Below are 22,792 nucleotides of genomic sequence, written 5' to 3'. Positions count from 1 at the left end.
ACCCAGACTGAGGACACAGTTTGATTGAAGAAGGCACAGTTTGCGGAGCTCCTGAACCCAATGGACACTGGAGGAGGCAGAACACAGAAGCTGTTGGAGAATCAATGCCCATTTCCTTGAGGGAGGTCACTGAAGCAGGTAAGCAATTCCACATTGGCAGTGCCCCAGGGACATATAAGATCTGCCCAGAAATACTTAAGGCTCTGGTTATTGTTGGGCTGGCATAGCTTTCAATATTGCATGGCTGTCTGGAGCAGTGCCCCTAGAATGGCAGACCAGGGTGGTCCCCTTTATTAAATGGAGATCCAGATGGTGTTGTGCAACCTTTGGGGTTTATGCCAGGGTGCTGGAAAGGAGAGACTTCCCGTTGTGGGACCTCAAATCCAGGAGGAGCAGTAATGTGGATTCTTTTCAGATCATGGAATAGTGGGCCAGCTCGTTACCCTCCTGAGGATCCTGGAGGGGCCATGGGAGTACGTCCAGTCATCTACATGGGTTTTATGGACTTAGAGAAGGTGTGTGACCATGTTCCTCAAAGAAATCTGTGGGGGAAGAGCATGAAGTACTGGGGTTCTTAGTAAGAGCTATTTGATCACTGATTATATAATCACAATGAGAGCTGTGTCTGGTGTGTGGAACTCTGCTAGAGCTTTGATTTGTCTCCTAACTTGCTTTTGATTTTCATGGATAGGATATCAAGGCACAGAAGTGGAATGTGAGAGTGTTCCAGTTCTGTTGCATTAGAATTGTGCTACTTCTTTCAACAGATGAGGTGGACCTGTTGGCTTTATCAGCTGTGAACTCCAGCGTGCATTGGGATGGTTTGCAACTGAGTGTGAAGTGGCAGGGGATGAGGATCAGCACCTCCAGATCTGAGGCAATGATCCTCAGTAGGAAAAAAGGTGGACTGTCCTCTGCAGTTGGATATGAGTTATTGCTTCAAGTGAACGAGTTTAAGCATCTTTGGGGATGTTGTTCACCTGAACGAGGGGAAAAAGACATGCATAGTGAAATTGAGAGACGGATTGGGGAAGCAAGTGCAGTTATGCGGATGCTATACCAGTCCGTAGTAGTGACTGAAAGGATGGAGATCCCATGGAAGACCCAGGCCTGCTGATAGAAATAAAGTAACTTTTAAAATTAGAGAACAAATTACATTTTTGTAATTTACAAAGTCACTGCATATTTGAATCAAACAGAATAGAAGAGAAATATTGTAATTATGTACAATATAATAAAATATTATCCTTACTATCCCTGTAGTTAGGGTATAGCAGGTTGGATAATAGATGGATGGATGGATATTGTAATTATATTTCATCAGGGAAAATTATTCCACATCATAAAATGAAAGATTTGAACAAGATAATTGAAAAAAGTCAGCAATTAAAATTAGGGAACGAGTTGTACTAGTTAACAGCTGGTTATATTCTGGCAATGACTTGAAATACCAGTCAACACCAACTGAACAGTCAACATTAGTAGGCATTTTTCAAGTTGGTGATCTGATCTAAGGTAACTGAAATGCTGCAACATCAGGTTGTTTAGATGAAGACGAATGGGATGGCCCTCTCAGCCACTTGAAAATAAGCTGGTCATTTCAAGAGCATAATTTCTCAAATATTGAAGCTTTCCAAAGAAACAGTCGTTCAAGTCCCAAAAAAGGCCTGTCACCCATGTAAGATGAGTGCATAAAAAAACAGAATGATACAGAGAAACTTAGTGGGGGAACGGTTCAATACTGCAGCTGGTATTGCTCACCAATTCAATGCTGAATAGGGCAAGAATTTGTGTTGATATACAGTGTCTGTCATCTAAGAGTATTGGGACTGAAGGCCCACTCTGCAGTGACCAAGCCTCTCATCATTAAGAAGGATTAAAAGCTAGACTAGCCTTTGCTGAGAAGCATGTCTTGTGGACTGTGTAGAACTGGTCCAAAATTCATTCCAGTGATGAAAGCAAGTTTAACTTAGTTGGTTCAGATGAGAAACCTTGGTGTTTTGTTGTTGAATTGGGGTAAAGCTGAACGCAAAGTGTGTGAAGAAGTAAATTTTGGAGGTGCAAGTGTCATGGTTTGGGGAATGTTCTCTGCCACAGGGGTCATACCTGTCATAGAGCTGCATGGTAAGGGGAATGTATCAGACCCTCTCATCTATGTACAGTTCCATCCCTGTGAGCATCACCGAATCAGCCAGCCATTTTTATACATGACAATGTCCCTTGCCACACTGCAAAGTGGGTGATGAAATGTCCATCCCAGAGTCTTGAGCTGAACCCAGTTGAGATCACTAGAAGATAATTTACACCAAACTTATGGCAAAGAAGACTGTTATCGTTAAACTTAACGAATTGTGGAGGAAGCTGGATGACAAGTGGAACAAAATTAAGCCAGAGCAGTGCAAGACATTGGTCATGTCCTGTGGGTGCAGATGTGCCAAGACCATTGAAAGCAAGGGCCTGTACTCATCCTATTAAATTTTGAAAGCTGTGATCTTCAAGAAGCATTGACAAATTTCATTTGTAGGTTTCTTTTGCAATACAGGTGTAACACTTCTCTAATTTTGATCACTGACATTTTCTAAAATTAAATAGTTTTTTGTAAATTACTTTTTTGCCTTGGTGTTTTTTTAAAACATTCTAGTAGAATAGTAATCATACCAGTGACAGTCACCAGTATTTGAAAGAAACACATTTTCATAAATTGTTCTGTAATTGGTAGGTTAGTGTGAGTTTGGCAAGAGTGGCTGAGGAAATGGTTGTATGGGCCTCACTGCTAAGACTATTGCCCCTCTACCTGGTCTTGGATAAGTGGTGGAAAATGAAATGAAGGAATTAATGAAAACCAAAAATTGTTTATTTAGAAGCATTTCCTTATAACATAAAAATTACTATCAATTTCTTTGAGCTATTAAAGTTGCAGAAACTGCTTATGGTAGAATTTTTCGATAGGGCACCACAGATTGAAAAAGCATAACTACTAATTTCTTTTGTGGTAGTAGAATTCAGCAAAGCAAGACAAATTTATAGAACACCTGTTCTTGTGGAGCTCCCTGATCTTATTGTATACCATTTTTTGCTTTCTCATCGAAGTCCAGCTTATTAGTGAAGCACAACCTTCCAAGTCTGAACCCATACTGAGCATCTGCTAACACACCAGTTCTTGAGCTGGGCTTCCCCACAGTTTACCTGTGATAATAATATTAAGCTTACTTGCCTATGGTTAATCTTTTGAAACAATAAGATCATATTTGCTAGATTCCAGTCTTCAGGAATTTCCTCAATATGCAAAGAGAAATATTTGTCAAGGGTTTATATAATATTGTGGCCTGCATGGGGAACCTCAGAGCCCCAAACCCCAACACAACAATACAGACAACTCTTCTCTGTTCAGATAAACTATTTTATTTTAATAGTACCATCACAAACCTCAATCCTCTGTTCCTTTTAGTTTTCGTTTATCCTGCCAGGTGAGCTTTGTCCATCCTCCACAGCCGACTCAGACTCACCTGGGGAAGGTGAAGCAGCTCTTTTACAGCTCATACCTGGGAGTACTTCCAGTATGATCTCATTACCAGTAAGAAGCATGTCTGGGTCAGGTGGAGCCTACCTAGGACAGAGGTGTGTCCTTTTCACAGGTCCCCCTGGTGGTGCCCAAGTACTCCAATATGACTGCCCATTGGGACTACAGTTCCCATGCTGCCTGTAGGTGCACAGACGGTTTGCTGTCATACAGCATACAAGGGAAATTCACATCTATGGAAGGACGTTTCCTACTGTCCTTCTGTTATAAAGGCCTTCTGGCTGAATGAGGAACCACCATCCATCCCAGTCAGGATTCCAGCCTTACCTTACCTCTTCTGACAATTAATAGCTACTCAAAAACTTCCTTAAGCACTTCAGAAAAAATATTATATGGTCCTGGTGATTTATTGGTTTTCAGACTGTTTTATCTAGCCAGTTCTTTTTCCTCTAATTCACAAATCACTAAGTACCTTCTTAGTGGTCCCTATAATTTGAGAAATGAGTGACTTCTTCACATGTATGAACTTTGGAGAAATGTAAGTTCAGAGCATTTGCTATTCCAGTGTCTATAGTATATATACAGGGGTGGGCAAAACTAGGCTTGCACAGAATTTATTCTTGTGTTATTATTTATCAATTACAGTGGAACCTCTAGATACGAGTTTAATTCGTTCCAGCACTGAGATTGTATAGCGAATTTCTCGTATCTAGAACAAACTTCCCCATTGAAAATAATGGAAATCCAGTTAATCCGTTCCGCACCCCAAATATATTAACATAAAAATCAATTTTCCTAACAAATAACACTGATAAATTATATATACTGTAGTCTACCTTTAATAAATAACACCGGTAAATAATATAACTGATTATTAAAAGAATCAAAACAAGTGTCCAAAGTGCAGTAGAGCATTCAATAAATCTTTAAATAAATAATCCTTAAAACAGTTGTGAAGTGGAGGTTTAAAAATACACAAGAATAACAATCCTTTAACACGAGGTTAAAAACTTCAAAAGGATGCAGTCTTTATAAAACAGATGACAATCCCCAGTGCTTCTTCTCTGTTAGCGTCTCACCTGTGGGCTCTGCAACAGGCGAGACACTCTTAATGCAGCTGACCTTCTCTACACCGTCCTGCTTCAGCTGTTTGGCTCGCCTGTTCAGCTACACGCGAGCCTGCGCTCGCTCTCCCACACCGACTTCCTACTACTGCGCTGCCTGCCTGCCTGCCTGCCTGCCTGCCTCCTCCTCCTCCTCCTCCTCCTCCTCCTCCTCCTCCTGCAACCTCCGTTCTCTCTCCTCTCTTTTCTTTTACTTCTTCTCCCCCTTAACCGGCTCGCGCTTCTCTATATATGCGGGGAGGACATGGCAGCTGCAGCCCATCAGCCACAGGAACAATCATGGATGTGGGCAGTTTCCCACCTGTGCACTTAAGTGAGAAACGCAGACACCGCAGATCGCGGCTCGCAACTGCTACCACGCCCCCTCGCTAAGCCGCGAGCTATACCCACAGCCTGGCTCGTGGCTCGTTACGCGAGCCAATGCTCGTATTTAGATCTGAATTTTTCGCTCATACTTCCTCGTATTTTGAATTTCTCGTATACAGAGGTGATCGTATCTCGAGGTTCCACTGTATATTTATTTGTATTATTTGTCTTCTCATTTGTTGCTTTCTTTCGTATTATTGTTATTATTAAAGTGTGGTGAGTGTAGCAAGTAGACTACAAGAATGTGTAAATAATCAAGGCCAGCAATTTAAGCACTTACGAAATCGTACCTATGTGCATTGTGCCATTGTGTCATTTTTTACAGTTAATAAAGCTGTTGTAATAATCATAAGCTGCATGTCTTTTTCATACAAACAGTAAATCTACATTTTGCTTAGCCCTGTATACAGTTAATAAAGCTGTTGTAATAATCATAAGCTGCATGTCTTTTTCATACAAACAGTAAATCTACATTTTGCTTAGCCCTGTATATTAGCTTTCCTTACCATTACTAATATTCTTCATGTCCCCCTTGACCATTCTATTACTATAGTGAAAGAATATCTTTGTGTCATCTTTTGCCTTGTCCAAATTATTTCTCAACAAACATAGCTCTCATTCTCTCATGACTGATGGTTAGTGCTGAAAGTATTAGCCTTATATGACTTGCATATTTCTTCCCCCCCCACTGTAACTTTTTATCTCCTTATTCATCCACCTCAGAGTTCTCGTTTATTTCTTGCAGCTTCTAAAATTTGAGATAAATTATGTTACATTATATGTAAAACATTTTTTAGCTTGCCCCATACCTTCTAAACTCTCTTCACATTTTAAAGCCTCTATCTATCTCTATCTCTATCTCTATCTATGATTTCTGCACGTGTTCAGTCTCTCCCTGTCCAGAGAGAGAGAGACACACGAGAGAGAGGGGGCTGCACGGAGAAGGCAGTTAAAGAATGCACGGGGCTTGATGTTCTTTTCACTTCTGTTTACAGCAATCGGTTCGTAGCGTGCATTGTTGCAATGTTACTTTTTTTGGTGGTTTATTAAATTACAGATTTTTCAAATGTTCATTTTTTTTCCCTGTGCTTAAAACTCATTAAAGTGTTTTTAGTGAGCCGTTCGTAGCGCTATACGCTTTCGTCTCTGCTACAGTCCACATGCACCTCTGAGCCACGTTGATTTTTCATTGTTCTTTTCGGTTCTGGCTGCTTTTCTATATATAATCCACCAAGTCGCCCGACCATGGGATACACACGCATGCAAGACAGAGCCCCGCCCACTAACTCTAACCCTCCTGCCAAAACCAGTTTTCAGTCACGGACAATTGTATGTTGCTCTCTCCAGAGTTCCATCTTTTCATTCACTCACAATTGTATCCACAAACCCACCCAATTTGGACAACTGTGTCTTTCAGGAAGTGTTCACCCATCAATAAATAATTATGCAGCGTTAGCTTCTGAATACGTGTTATGCCAAAACATTCAGTCAGTCGGTCATTATCCAATCCACTATATCCTAACACAGGGTCAAGGGGGTCTGCTGGAGCCAGTCCCAGCCAACACAGGGCGCAAGGCAGGAACAAATTCCTGGGCAGGGCGCAAGCCCAACGCAGGACACACACATACACGCACACACTAGGGACAATTTAGGATTGCCAATGCACCTAACCTGCATGTCTTTGGACTGTGGGAGGAAACCAGAGCACCCAGGAGGAAACCCACGCAGACAGGGGGAGAACATGCAAACCACAGGGAAGACCTGGGAAGTGAACCCAGGTCTCCTTACTACAAGGCAGCTGCGCTACCACTGCGCCACCATGCCGCCCCCAAAACATTGTAAAATTTATTTTATTATGGCCAACTAGATCCAATGACTCATGCTCATCTATCCCCCGGAAGCCTTTCCTGTTTGTTAAATAATACTTACTCTAGAGCAGATTTCTCTTGCATTGGTGGTTTTAACATACTGTGTTAATAAAAGGTCATTGATTACATCTAAAAAAAATCCTGTTCTTGTGTTGTGCTATTTCTAAGTTAATAGGTGGGTCGTTTAAGTACCCCCATTATGACGATGCGGGATCTGCTCCACGATCCCATCTGCTGTTCGGGAGCCCTTGAACCTGACTCCGTTGATAATGTTACCAAGATGAGCTAGACAGTGAGGCAACAACATAGCAAGGGGATAATGAAAATGTGCAAAAGTGCATTTATTTAAATAAATCAAAAAAAATAAAAAAATAAAAACAAAGTCCACAAAGTGCAATAGATGAAGTGCTTCTAAAGTATAAATAAATAATCCATAAAAACAAAAATGGAGGTAAAACAATAAATGGAAAAAAAAACCAATCATTTTAAAAAGCTGAGGTTAAAATGTTGCTGGAGGCAGTCCTTTCAAACAATTAAGCCCGGGGTCCTTCTTTTACACTAACGTCTCACCTGCTTCTCCCGGTTAGGGCCCCTGCAGCAGGCGAAACGCTCTCTCTGTCTGCAGCTGTCCGCCTATCTCTTTCACAGGTCTGGAGGCCCTCCCGATCCTGGCTTCGGTAACGCTCTCATCCAGGCCTGAGACTTGGAGTCCTTGCCAACCAGGACGCTCACGACAAGAACTTCTCCTCCAAGCCTCCTGACCTCCTTAGAATTACAATTCTCGGACAGTGGAATAGGTTATTTTTAGCCAGTCTACTGCAGTAATTGCAGTGGAAAATGTGGTTAACATCCAATCATGCATGGGGAAAAAAAATACTGTTGAAATACTGTGAAACTGGTATAATTTTGAAAAATGCTATGATATAGAATTTTGGTCATGCCACCCAGCACTAGTATGTACACGATAATAAACCCCACATTTTATTAATTTATTTAAACTTTGCAGTTTGGGGGTTTCTGGGTTGGACTAGCACAAATGCACTTGTCAAAGCTTATGTGTGTGTCTACAGATTTTTTAAAAAATTTTTTTCTGCTTTGTTAGTTTGTGAGTGAGAGGGACATCTGTTTCATATCAAAATAAATAAAATGTATTATTCAGTATTGTTAAACACAATTCACTTTCTTGGGAACATGCCAGCCAAAACGCCAGGGGTGGCTGATTTTAAGATGCTGCTTTGGTACTGTGTAAGGGAGAATAAAAAGACCAATACGGTGTTGGAGTTAAACAAAAGCAATATAACTGTAAGTGAAAACCTCTTCACATGCTGAGGAGGGGTGAACTGCTCTGGCCCTTTTTCAATTGATGTGTAAATTGTTAAACTGTAATATTATCCTGGTATAAATCACCCAAGAGACATTTAAAGATAGTATGATGTTTCCAAAAATGTCAAGTAGAGAATTTTCCATTTCTGTCAAAAATTGGAAGCTACAATCGGTCACAAAATTGTTTTACTACTGATTTTAAGGAGGTTTTTTAACCTGTGGAACTCTGTGATACTTTCTCAAGTAGACCTTGTTTAGGGCATTTGTTACATGACCTAATGGCTATAAATTAATTCATAGCTATAGAGTATTTCAGAAATTGATATAGTTTTAAAAATTGGTAGAAATATTTCTTTTTTTTTTATCCACAGGTGTCTTAGATGAGTACTGAGAAAAGCGCTATATAAGTGTAATGAATTATTATTATTAGACTTAACAGCATGGCTTCTTATTGTGTACATTTGTGATATTAAGAAAACCAATGGTGAAGTAGTTTTAAAAAATAATTGCTAACTTTTACTAATAACTTTTAAAAATGTATGCCTTCTCTTGTAGGGGATAGCATGGTGCACAGTCTTGTCTTAGTCACTGGGTGTATGTCCGTTGGAAAACTCCAAGATTCAGAAGTGTTTAGAGTCGCATCAACTGAATTTGTCTCCTGAGAAATGATCCATCAGATGAGGACCGTGTTTCAGATGTGCGAAAGGTTTTGAATTCTGGAAACTTTTATTTTGCTTGGTCATCTTCTGGTGTGAGTTTAGATCTAAGTCTTAGTGCCCATCGCAGAATTAAAAAGGATACCACTGACAACAGATTTTTTGGTAAGATACAAGCTTAGCTTCATCTTTACTTTTTTAAAATGTTTTAGATGTGTAATCGATTGGTTCATGTACAAACAGTTGCTTTGCTGCACTCTTTGAATGTTATTTTAGTAAAAAAAAATACAATAGTTTTTCACATTTTACAGCAAAAATAACAGCTATGAAGTTCTATGGTGATTTTTAAAAGTATTCAGGTGCATTAGAAGTTTTCACTTGTTGATGGATTGCAGACGATATTTGCATAAGTTGTTCTAAAGGTACTGTATACTAATTTGGAAATTACTGCTGACCATGCTATATACATTCACTGTTTTTTCTAACTACAGCTCTTTACATCTGGCACTTAATGTGTGTTATTTAAACTTTCATTTTGGTTTACTTTTTAATAGATTTTGTGTTTGTGTGTTCTTGTACATATTTTCTATGCTTTTGTGGATGGGTTTTATTGGGCTGTCGCTGTATTACATATATATTTTAAAATCTTTGTAGTCTTAAATAAGTGTATTGAGAGGCAGCGCAATACTTCTGAATTTCCCACCTTAATTTATGTTGCATATACATTATATATTAAAATCTGCATAGGTTTTAAAATAAGTATATTGAGAGGCAGCTCAATTACTTGTGAAGTACCACTTTAATTTTGTGTTACTGTACTGTTTATTTTTGCTTATAGTTTTTTCATTATTTTTTTGATATCTAATACATGTTTTCCTTTATATTGAAGTAATTCTGCTATTTTTTTAATTTATTTAACAGGTTATTGTGTTGGGGGGAGGGATCAGTTTTACGGGTACAGAATGTTAACATTTTCAGACTTTTATTACTTCTATTTAAAATTCTTTTACTTTCTGGGTCTTTTTATTGGGTGGCCTGACAAGAATGCCAGCATTAGAGTGAAGTGACAAAATAATGGAGGAAAAAATGCATGCAGTTATTAACCCAAAAACCAGAGCAAACTAATAACCAAAAAATATAAAAAAGCTGATTTATGGATCTGATGTACCTCTGAGGAAAGCTGTCACTATGTTTGTGAGAATTCACTTGCTGAGGCTTTCTTGTCTAAAATTATAAAGCCACTGTTGCTTATTGTACAGAGTAACAAAAAAAAAAACAGCTAAATTATTTTTTCTGATTGTAGTGATAAGAACTATGTTATTACTAATGAGCACCTCCTCTTCCAGTATACTTACGTTAAATCTAAATGTATGTAATACATATAAACCAGCATCTTAAGCAATAAGCCAATGACATGTCACTATAGCAGGTGCCCAGCCATGCCACTGTGTCACATTAGACGCACAATTCAATTTACTTAAGGTCTTAGAAAACATACTTTACACCAGGCTAGTAGTGTCAGGTGTGCACTCTTAATTCTACTGTACAAACAGTTTACATTGTTTTACTTAACTATTAGTATGTAGTTCCCTCTTTAATGAAAAAAATGTGAACAAATAATAAAAAGTACCTACAAAAAAGATGTATTTATCCATTAATCTATTAATCTTAATATGGAAAACTACTATGACTTTTTTGTACATAAAAAAAAAAAAAAAAAGCTGTGGATAATAAGGTGAAAATCTTAACTTTATAAAGTTTCCAGACATGCATAACATTTCCCTTTTACTCCCTCTTTATTAAATTGTATTTAAATTCCTTCAGTGAAAAAGATTGTTTCAAGATTTATAAAATTTAAAGTTCTCATCTTTTCCTGTAAGAGGAGAGGAGTCCACTTGTAGACAGAGATAACTAGCAAAAAGAAAATGATTGGCAAGTGCAATGCAAATTGTACTGCTGACATATTTTGTAAAATATTACACGTGTGCAGTAGAACAATAGCAGCAGTTTATTTCTTTTATAAATCACACAAGGAATGCCTCAGTGAGCTTTAATGAGCCCTGCTTTTGACAACCTTGAAACCTTTAATGACACAAGAAAAATCTCTCAAAAAAGAAAAAAATGGAAGAAATCTTGGGAAGGGTAATTCAGAGAGAGACGCTCTTCCAGTTAGGTTGGGCAGGCAATTGGTATCAAAAAATATAATGCCCAAAACAAAATACAAGTAATCATCTTCACAGAGCCAGATGCCACTCTATCCTTGCCCTCCTCAGAAATGCAATGCAATAGTACAAAATAGTTTGCTTTTACATAATGCTCCTCATGAAGTGCAGCTGCAGAGCACCATAACAACTCTCAAGGCAAAATGCAAAAATAGGTCCATATTTAGTGAGTAGTATCTATCACATTTTAAGGGTACAGAATTGTTACAATACATGAAAAACCAATTAGAAACTAATTAACATAAAGGAAAAACAGTAATATATGTCTGTTAATTGTAGAACCACTGCAAGATTGTAGAAAAGGAGTCAGATACAAGCCAGACACATGCAGTGTGCTGCAGACCTTAGCCAGCTAGCTGCCCTTTCACCCCCACTGGCAATTCTATAGCTGAGTCAGTGCTGAACTGGCCAATCTGATGTAAGGACCCTTATACCTGATGATTCCAGTGCTCCTTTATCTGAGATGGCTTTTCCTTGCAGGTGGCGCAGTGGTAGTGCTGCTGCTTTGCAGTAAGGAGACTGTGGAAGATTGTGGGTTCGCTTCCCGGTTCCTCCCTGTGTGGGATAGCGCTTTGAGTACTGAGAAAAGCACTATATAAATGTAATGAATTATTATTATTATTATTTTCCATAGGCAGTAGAGCAGTGGCACTAAGTGCCACATGAGGTTACTAAAAAGAGAAACCGAATAGAGGAGGGTTGTGAACATTTCATAAATATTGTATTACTTATGATTTACTACTAATGACTTAACAGAGTTGCAGTATGCACAGCTAATCAGCAACTCTAGTCAGGGCATGCTAAACTGAAGCAGTGAGTCTTCAGCCTGGATTTAAAAGCTGAAATTGAAGGTACACCTCTTATAATAGCAGGCAGACCATTTGACAGTTTTAAGGCCCTGTAATTAAAAGTTTGACCTCCCACTGTTAATTTGTTAATCTTTGGAATCATCAGCAGGCTGACATCTTGAGATCTTAGTGTGGTCTCTGGTTTATAAGTAATGAGAAGTTCAGATAAGTGAGCAGATCCTTGGTCATTTAAGGCTTTATATGTTAAAAGGAGGATTTTGAAATCTTCTCTAAATTTAACTGGGAGCCAGTGTAAGGACTTAAGAATTGGAGTTATGTGTTTGTACTTTTTGGTTTTTGTAATCATTCTTACAACAGTGTTTTGAATTAACTGAAATCTGTATAAAGAATGATTTGAACTGCCAGTGAACATTGCATTGCAACAGTCAATACTACTAGAAATTATTGTATGAATTAATTTCTCAGTATCCTGCATCTTTAGAAAGCCTCATTTAGATAGGTTTTGTAATGTGTGCTTTAAATGACATAATAGTGTCAAACATAATGCATAGATTGTGGACTGATTTAGTAAAATTAAGTGTGATTCCAACTGAGTTAAATGATGACAAAATGTTGTTGCAATCAGCATCATTCTCTCCAATAATTAACATCTCTGCTTTATCAATGTTTAGCGACAAGTAATTCTCATCCATCCACTCCTTCAATTAGTTGTGTTAGTGAATTAAAGACCACATCAGAGAAACATCATTTGGTCTAAAAGAAAGGTATAACTGGGGTATGTGTAGGAATAAAAATAAATGTTGCATTTTCCAATGGTAATTATCAATGGAAGCATGTAAAGTGAAAACAGAAAAGAACCCAGTAATAATGACCCACGTGGGACACAGTATTGTGTATAAAGGTGGAGTACTTTCAGCACATTTCTATACATACTGGAATCGATTTGATAAATAAGAACTTAACCAGGCAAGGATAGTGCATTTTAGCCCAGTGTCATTTTTCCAGCCTAAAATAGAATTGTCAATGGTATCAAACGCTATGCTCAAATCTAACAACATAATTACAATTGAATTTCTTATATCAGAGGATATCGGAATGCTGCTTAAAACACGTTAGTGCTGTTTCTGTGCTGTGACCAGGGTGGAAGCCAGGCTCTAATTTCTCAAATAAATTGTGTAAGGTGAGGCTGAAGTTGATTTGCAGCTACTTTTTCCAAGTATTTTAGAGAGGTAGGTTACATTTGAAATGGGTCTATAATTAAGTGCATGTGGGTAAGTGTGCCTTTTTAACCAGTGTTTGATAACGGACACTTCTAGTGCATCAGGAACTGCACCATTCAGTAATGAGCTATTTGCAATACTAAGAATGGGCTCTGCTAGAACATCCATTGAACTTTTTACTAGCTTTGTTGGCACCGGGTCTAAGAACAAGTAGTAGGTTTCTTTTTAGAAATTAAAGTTGAGACTTTCTGTTCTGTTACAAGATTAAAATTTCTAAAGTGGTGTGTGCAAGGTGAGATGGGGTTTGATTTTCAGTGTGATGCTGAGATCTGGGATCTTTTCGATTTTCTCATTAAAGAAGTTCATTAAGTCTGTAATGTTATTGCCTGTTGATATTTTGTACTGCAGTTCCGAATTCCCATTTGTTAGATTACCCACTGTTCTGAATAGTACACAAGGATTATTATTGTTATCTATTATTTTTGAATAATAGTCTGAGCGGACTTTAAAGAGAGCCTTTCTTATATTTTTTAACACTCTCTGTTCATGCAGTTCAAAAGACTTACAGCTTTGTTGCTCTCTATTTACGCTCCAGTTTTTGACACTCTGAAACCAGGGTGAATTTGTATTCTCTTTTATCACTTTTTTGTTTTCAGGTGAGCTATAGATTCATGAAGGAATGTGCATCTGTTATGGCGATGCCTTGGCTAATGGAATAGTGTCAGATTACTAATCCAGGTTTCAGTGAGAGGACACAAACCAGATTTTGTACTTAAAGCTACTTTGGTAAACCATATTATTCTTTCCAAGAGAACAAATGCTGAATAAGCAACATTGTAAGCTGCAGAGCTATTTCTGAACTGGTGATGTATTTTTTTTTTTAACAGTTTTAATTTGAATTCAGATGCTATTATTGTACCCTCGGTGGACGATCTGGTTTTATCTCTTGGTCTAATTATGCTTCTTATTTTTTGATTATCAATTAATTTAAAGTTTGCTAAATGTATAAGATGTCCCATAACAGGGATTCTAGGTGACATCTACAAAATAGTAACAGATGAGATAAACAACAACCTGTGATTTTAAGATCAGAAGACTGCGGCCTGGATGGTGTTCAGATCAGTCAGCCAGGCTGTTTCACTGCCATATTTAGGGAAAAAACAAAAGGTCTCCTCCAGTTAAGATAAAGACCAGCTCTCTTGAAAAATCCAGGCCTTTCCAAAAATCCTCAAAATTGTTCACCAAGGCTACGCTTATATTTGCCCACCAGATCTCTAACCAGCAGTGAAGCAGTGTAATCTGCTCTACTCTATATAATCATGGTAAAGTGCCAGACACAATGAAATTCTGACATTTTCTTTAACTTAAGGTGCATAAAGATATGAAACTCCTTTTAATACTTCAGATTGCTGTAAATAGATATTGTAAGTGCCAAAATGCAGCAACAAGGTAGAAGGTTCAATTTAGCCTCTGTTTCAGATATGTTCATCCTGTGAGGCATTTAACATTAACTGCTGGATTAACACAGTTTGGAATTCTAACATTCTGCATTATGTAATAGCCAGTTTTGAGCACTTTGTTGTTCTGAACTGGTAGTGCCTAGGGACAAAGTTTTGACTTCTTAGACCCCTTTTCACTGTTACCCACTCTCCCTGTGGCTTAATTAGGGCTGGAGATTTTGGCTGTGCACGGACTAAACTAGGACCTAGAGAGACTGAAGCTGAATCATAAGTATCCAAATTGTCTATACAGTCCAGTCCAATTTTCAGTTTGCTTAGTTGATATCAGATTTTTAACTTGGTCCTAAAAAGTGTGTATTTTCCCAACAAACTCTTAATTAACTAAGCATTTTTTGTTAGCTGGAAAATCTGAACTGTACACACAGAACATCTTAAATGTGCCCTTGATGGGCAGAGAATGGATAAAGCTTGCATTCGCCTCTGAGTTCATCTTTGTCCCTGTCTGCAGTAGCTTCAGTACTTTCGAAGTTCAGCTGGATTGCTGGAAGTTCCTCACCATTAACACTAGAATCCCTGAAGCCTGCAAAAAACTTGTAATCATTCAATTCCTTCACACCTCTCAATTAGTGTCTTTTTGTTTTGTAAATGTGTCGATCAGCATAAGCAGCAAGGAGCCTGCTATCCCATTCACCCCCATATTCCCCATCCCCCCTCCTTGGCTCATATGTTTATCTGGGTGCATTATTTGGAATACATGCATTTCATGTGTGTCGTGTCTACAATGATCTATGTAAACTCAGGATGACAGGAAATGTGAGGCAAGAAATTTTGAATACACAACTAAAACAGCAACTTTTTTCATGTTATAGTACTAATGACAAAATTGACATGAAGTGTAAAAATGTCCAAATATCAGACACTTTCGCAAAAGGTACACATATAACAAATATAAAACAAGTGTGGTTTTATTCAAGTATATAACCCAAGAAAAAGAAATTGGGTTAGGGTAGGGTGCTGACATGACCGCTTGGGTGGTGCAGCGGTAAGGACTTCTGACTCGTAGGTCAGTAGGTTGCCGGTTCGATTCCGGGCGCTTCAAGAAATTACCATTTTGAGTAGTGAGCTGCTCTAATGAAGGTGCCATCTTGAGCCTTTACGCCTGGTGCAGCTTGTTGTTCTTGTATATGAGTGGATGTTTCTTGTGGGGAGGGCTTCTGCTTTCTTTCTCCGATGTAGAATCCTCATCCTCATCTGAGTTCACTTCTGTTATAGCATGTCTTTATTTGAAAACAGCAGTGTCAGATCGGCAGGAGCATGAAGAGAACTGATTTAAAAAAAAAAAAAAAAAAAAGCTAACCTTTAGAAGTGCCATAAATTTACACTGGCTGTTACAGACTCAAATCAAATGTATGTTTTTACTCTATAATAGTACCAATAAGAGCACCTCACTACTCAAAACAGTAATTCTGGGAAGAGGCCGGAATCAAACCCATGACCTCTTGATTATGAATCAACAGTTCTTACCACTGTACCACCTAAGCAATTGTGTCAGTGTCATACCCCAACCCGTTATGTTTTTCTTCGGTTATATTCTTAAATTACAGTGCACTTGTTTTGTTATACGTGTACCTTTTGTGAAAGTGTTTATTTGATATTTGGACTCAAGTCTTTGACACACATCATGTCAAAATTTTTAGGTAGTTTTAAGTATGTGTTTTGCATTTCTTGCATTTCAAGTCATCCTTCATTAACATAGATCGCTATAGACACGGAACACATGAAATGCAAGTGTTCCAAATAACGATATATTATTTACCCCATGCAACTCCAGGCACCTCACACCCAGATAAAGACTTGAGCTAGGTGAACTTTTTGCCTGAGTTGGGCTGTGAAGGGGGAGGGGGTGGGGGTGTTGGGTTATGGGGGTAAATGGTATAGTACGCTACTTGCTGCTTGTGCTGATCGACACATTTACAAAACAAAAGACGCTAATGGAGAGGTGCGAATGAATTTAGGGTGGCCTGGGATTATGATTTTTTTTTCGTAGGCTTCAGGGATTCTAGTGCTAAGCTTTCACCATTCACTTGTGCAATCAGCTTCATACTTTTGATTACTTCTCATTATCAGATGTTGGTTTTTACTTAAGCTGAACTTTTACTTTTTTTCCCTCTTTTCTGTTATTGTATGTGAGATGCCACTTGTGCTTCTGCTCATGCTTAAAATAGGGCAATGTTGTTAAAAGTAATTTTTAGTGAGCAGAGAGTGCATGTGTGCTACAAGATCTTGTGACTCATTTTGTAAAGTAAGAAGCACGGATTGGGCAGTATTGTGAATGTGTAAGTTTTGTGCACATGCATATTTGGTTAGTAGTGACACAGTTCAAAATCACTACCCCTACTTTACACATCACCTTCACTAGGCATTTGATTGGTTTAGAAACGTGACACCAAGTGAGCTATCTAATTGTTTCAACCCAGTTTTAATCAAAGGTCACTCATGATTTTCTCCAGATGTATATATTATAGATCTAGTAAAAGTATAGTCTTGCTGAAGCTAAACTTTTATTCTCTATCCATGGAATTACTGGAATAAATTGTGCACATTTCTGTTTGGAGGGGAGAAGGAGGTGTGTCTCACAAGTAGCTGGTTAGCAATGGCTTACTGCCATTGGCTAGAAGAATGAAGTTCCACCCTTGCTTCCCTCGATCTGCTCTCAGATCATTTTGGCATTAACACTTTGCAATAACACTGCCAAAAAACTTGGCAAAACATATCGCATGCTCTAAATGTAAGTCACGTAAAATGCACTCGTAATGTAACTTTTGAGTTTAAAAAAAAAAAAAAAAGGAATGCACTCAAAATGTAATCTGGGCTTTCAAATTTTTCTCAAAACATAGCATACTCACAAAATGTGTGGTTCTCACCCATAGACTTTTAACAGTGGCTTATCCTATAAGCCCCTATTGTAACCCTATTTTCCCCCTTTATACTCTTTATTGTGTAGACCTTAATAAAATGTCTAAAATCTTATACAAATGCCACTGTAATCAGGTACTTTAGCTCTCAAACCACCTCCCACACTGTCCCCTTCTACATCTGTAACTTCAGAAAAATAGACAAAGAATCAAGTAGGAGTTAAGTTACACGTTTAATTATGTATTGATAAAAATGCCCAAACATATTAAGGAAGCAGAATTCTATGTGGATATTGTCACCATACCCTTACAACTTAAGTAGCAATGCATCTTGCGTCCATAAGCGTCTCTTTGGCTTATCTTCAGGGTAGCTTGCTTTGCTACCACATGGTCTTTAAATGGAGATCTAAAACAGGCCATATGCCTGCCAAAATAAAGTTGTCTTCATAATGGATGTCTTTTCATGGCCAGATGGTAAGAGAGAGAGGTAAAGGCTGTGTGACCAACTTAATGCCATTCTTACAAAAAAACAGAAACCAATGGGGCGTCATAATACAGAATGGTCTCCAATTCAAAACCAATCATAAACAGGCATACTTTGGACCAATAGAATTCAGGTAGAAATTATCCCCCATTTGCTTTGTTTAGTCTATTTATGGCCTTCCTGCAGGTGATGCCTTATAGGCTCAAAGTCCAAACACACTTATCTTGCCAAGCTAGACTGATGCTCCATCCTCCTCACCACAAATTCCTCATCCTAAGTCAGGCCTAAAGACTGGAGGGGTTGGTTAGGTAAACCATCAAAGCACTGATGTTCTCATCAATGAAATCAAACATGCCTCCTGAAGCACTAATATTGCATTTGCTTTATATGATTTACAAATAAAGACATAGCAAAATATTATGGAACTTTTATGCTAGAAATCAGTCCACCACAGGCAGTAATCTAATTCCATAAGATTGCTGAATTCTGCATCTGAACATTCCGGTCAAGAGCAGAGGCAACAGGAAGGTGATGTCTTGTGCATACAACCTTAAAACACAAACAATTAAAATAATCCATTCCGTAGTAACAAATTTGGCATTAATATATAAAACTGATTTAAAAAATGATACAATAAAATACAATTTATTTTTTTATAGCCCAAAAATCACACAAGAAGTGCCGCAATGAGCATTAACAGGCCCTGCCTTTTGACAGCTCCTCAGCTTTGACTCTCTAAGAAGACAAGAAAAAACTCCCCAAAAAAAACCCTAGTAGGGAAAACATGGAATAATACTTGGGAGACCCCTTTCCAGGTAGGTTTGGAGTGCAGTGGGTATCAAAAAGGGGGTAAATGCAATACAATACACAGAACAAAACACAAGTATTCCTCAATACAGTATAATAGTAAAATAAAAATATTACAAGTATAGAGCAGAATTTAACAGTAGATGATATCGCATAATATGATTTGGATTTGTTTAGAGTCCTGGAGACCTCAGCCATCAAGCTGCCTTCCCCAATTGGTCATTCCACAGCTGAGACAGCACTGGGCCAGCCTATCCAATGAAAGAACCCCTCTACCTAATGATTTATGTGATCCTCCATCAGAGATAACTTTACTTTAGGCAGGCAAAGCAACTTGGCAGATGGGCAGTGGCACCAAGTGCCTCATTTGAGTACCGAGATGAGAAACAAAATGGGTGAGGATTAGTAACTAATTATGACTATCATATTACTTTTGTTTTAGTGCTAATGACCAACAACAGATGCAGTCTGTACAGTTAGTCAGCAGCTCTAGTCAGGATATGCTAAACTGAAGTAGTGAGTCTTCAGCCAAGATTTGAAAGCAGAGACTGAAGGAGCATCTGTTATATAAGCAGGCAGACCATTCCACAGTTTTAGGGGCCCTGTAACTAAAAGCTGTAAGTTTAGATAAGTAAGCTAGACCTTGGCCATTTTAGGCTTTATACGTTAAAAGTAGGATTTTGAAATCTGCCTAAAAATAACCAGGAGCCAGTGTAAGGATTAAGAACTGGAGTTGTGTGTTCATATTTTCTTGTTCTTGTAATAATTCTTGTAGCAGTATTTTGGATTAACAGGAGGCTGTATAAAGAACAATTTGAACATCTAGTGAACACAGCATTGCAGTAGTCAGTTTGACTAGAAATAAATGCATGAGTTAATTTCTCAGAATCCTGTTTATTTAGAAACCACTGTGATATTGGCGCCGACCCGACACAGACTGACAACAGAGGCACATGTAAAACAAACAAAAATTTTTTTCTGCACCTGTGGGGCACATCTTCCCTGTGAACCCCACAGGCACAAAACAGTCCCAAAATACAAAGAAAAATCACCCCAAAACACAGTCTTTCTCCTCCACTCCTCCCAGGGCAGCTTCGTCCTCCTCCCAACTCTGGCACCCTGAGTATTGGCTGCAGGCACCTCTTATAGCTCACCCGGAAGTGCTGCAGGTGCTCGTTGACCTACTTCTGGCTGCACTCCAGCCCAGACAGGCTCGTTAAGCCATGCAGCTCTATGCAGCTCCCCCTGGCGGAGGTCATGGAGCCCAACCAAGATGAGCTCCGGTGTTCCACAAAAGTGACCCCGACGCAACCCAGGTAGGGCTGCCATCAAAGGTTCCGAGGGACGTAGCGTGGCTCCCATGGCTGCTCCCCCTGATCTAGTGACAAAGGGGTGTCCCGGCCATCCACCACACCACCTTAATTTCCCAACATTGTAATGTGCACTTTAAATGACATACTGGAGTCAAAGATAACTCCTAGATTGCGGGCTGATTCAGTAAAATTAATGGTGATTCCAACTGAGTTAAATGATGACAAAATATTGTTACAACCAGCGTTATTCCCTCCAATAATTAACACCAGTTTTATCTGTGTTTAAAGATAGGTAGTTCTCATCCATTCACTCTTTTAATTCACTAACGCAACTAATTAAAGACAACATTGGAGAAGCTTCATTTGATCTAAAAGAAAGGTATAACTGGGTGTCATCTGCATATGAGTGAAAATTAACATTATGTTTTCTAATGATAGATCCCAGTGGAAGCATGTGAAGTGAAAACACTAAAGGTCTCAGTACTGAGCCCTGCGGGACACCATATCTCACTTCTGTGTATAATGATGGAGTACTGTTAGCACATTTCTGTACGTTACTGGAATCGATTTGATAAATAAGAACTAAACCAGGTGAGCACAGTGCCTGTGAGTCCAATGTCATTTTCTAGCCTGTGCAGTAAAATAGAATGGGTCAATAGTGTCAAACGCTGCACTTAAGTCTAACAGCATAATTACAGTGGAGTTTCCTTCATCAGAGGATATCAGAATGCCGTTTACAACACATGTTAGTGTCGTTTCTGTACTATGACCAGTGCGGAAACCAGACTGGTATTTTAGAGAGAGAGGGTAAATTTAAAATGGGTCTATAATTAAGAATGTATGGGTCTAGGTCTAACTTTTTAAGTAATGGTTTAATGACTGACACTTTTAGTGCATCAGGTACTGTACCATGCAATAATTAAACTGTTGATAATGTTAAGAATAGGTGCTGCAAGAACACTTTTGTACTTTTTACTAGTTTTGTTGGCACTGGATCTAGGGAACAAGTAGTAGGTTCCATGTTAGAAATTAAAGTTAAAACTTCCTGCTCAGTTACAGGATTAAAATTTCTAAAGTGTTCAATGCAAGGCGAGGCATGGTCTGCCAAACTATTATGTGGTTTGCACTGTGATGCTGAGACCTGGGATCTTATATTTTTAATTCTCTCATTAAAGAAGTTTATAAAGTCTGTACTGCTTTTGGTATTTTGCACTGTTGATCTGAATTCCCATTTATTAATTTAGCCACTGTTCTAAACAGTACCTGAGGATTTTTATTATTGCTGTCTATTATTGTAGAACCAGTAACGGCGCAGTGCACGATAATGTGCAGTGAATACACTTGACTTGAGCATTCATAGTTTTCATACTCTCTCTGTGCGATTACCATTCATTTGCACAGAGGTCGATGCGCTTGCTGCTTCCTGAGCAGCTCTTCTTTTCTCCACCCTAGCAGTCAGTTCTTCGCTTCTTTTGCTGGCATCATTTTGCATTAAAACTGATTAAGTCAGTGTTTGTGTTGCAATTACTTAGTACGTTTTCTTTCATTTTTCACTTAAGCTGGCACTGTAAGTCTTCAATCTGCCTCAAGACTGATTTAAGATATGAAGAGGTAGGGGGAAGTGATGGCAAAAGTGGTAGGGATGAGAATGACACCCGGGAAATGATGGCAAAAGTGGTAGGGATGAGAATAACACCCGGGAAATGATGGCAAAAGTGGTAGGGATGAGAATGACGCCTGTACACATGCGGTGCATGGCCGCCCTGCTGGCCGCTGCCGAGAGTTGATTCTACAATAAAATAAAAATAAAAAGAGGAATAACCTTGGAGGTCAATCATCACCCTGAAAGCGGATAGTAGACTTCACGTAGTATTATGTGTACCACATTTCAGGTCAATAGGTCATATGGTTTGCAAGCTACAGGAGATTTAAAATCCTAAACAGAAACAGACAAATGGACAGCCGCAGTAGCGTATTATATAAAAAGATAGTATTCTGAGTGAGCTTTAAAGGGAGCTTTTTATATTTTTTAGCACTCTCTGTCCTTGAAATTTGAATCACTTCTGCTTTGTTGTTCTCAATCTGCGCTCCAGTTTTCGATACTCTAATTTAAGAGCTTGAGTGTTTTCATTAACCCCTTTACCGCCCTCTGCCGGATATATCTGGCATTGTTGTTTTATTGCTAACGCCATACTGCCGGAATTATCTGGCACATTTGCCTGTGGTTATATGAATGCCTGGCACGTAGTATAACTGACGGTTTGGCGTGAGTATTATTACTACATTGTATTTCGACAACTCTGTGGTTGTTTTGGCTGGTCATGTGACGTGATTCGCATGTGACAGCTGTGAATATGGCGAAACGTAAACTGACTTCAAGTGAGGCTTTGCAGGCGATTTTGGACAATTCTGATCATGATTGTAGCAGTTCTGAAGAAGATTTTAGCAACAATGATGAGCAGCAACGTGCGCTGCATGATATTGTGAATGAAGACGCATTGGATGATGGCGATGAGTGGGTGTATCCCCAGCATCTCAACTGGACTGCTGCCCGAGGTGAACTACTTTTTCTGCATCCGTTTGAGGCAACGTGTGGCTTTACTGTTGATGTAAACAATTACACTGCTGAGCAGTTTTATGAGCTGTTTGTGTCACCTGATTTGATCAGACATTTTTGTTCATCAGACAAATCTGTATGCAGCACA

At 38.7% G+C, this 22,792-nt stretch overlaps 1 protein-coding gene across 1 annotated transcript in view; it reads left to right on the top strand.

Annotated features, from left to right (window-relative positions):
• The window catches only part of synj1 (synaptojanin 1), a 540,854-nt gene that overhangs the window by 75,965 nt on the left and 442,097 nt on the right, over positions 1-22,792 (top strand). Inside the window, 2 exon segments of the mRNA XM_051926623.1 lie at positions 8,757-8,855; positions 8,858-9,033. Of these exon segments, the coding sequence (XP_051782583.1) occupies positions 8,757-8,855; positions 8,858-9,033 (275 nt within the window).

Source organism: Erpetoichthys calabaricus, chromosome 4 (assembly GCF_900747795.2).
Source record: "Erpetoichthys calabaricus chromosome 4, fErpCal1.3, whole genome shotgun sequence".
Lineage (NCBI taxonomy): Eukaryota > Metazoa > Chordata > Cladistia > Polypteriformes > Polypteridae > Erpetoichthys > Erpetoichthys calabaricus.
This window is presented reverse-complemented; position numbering and strand designations above follow the sequence as displayed.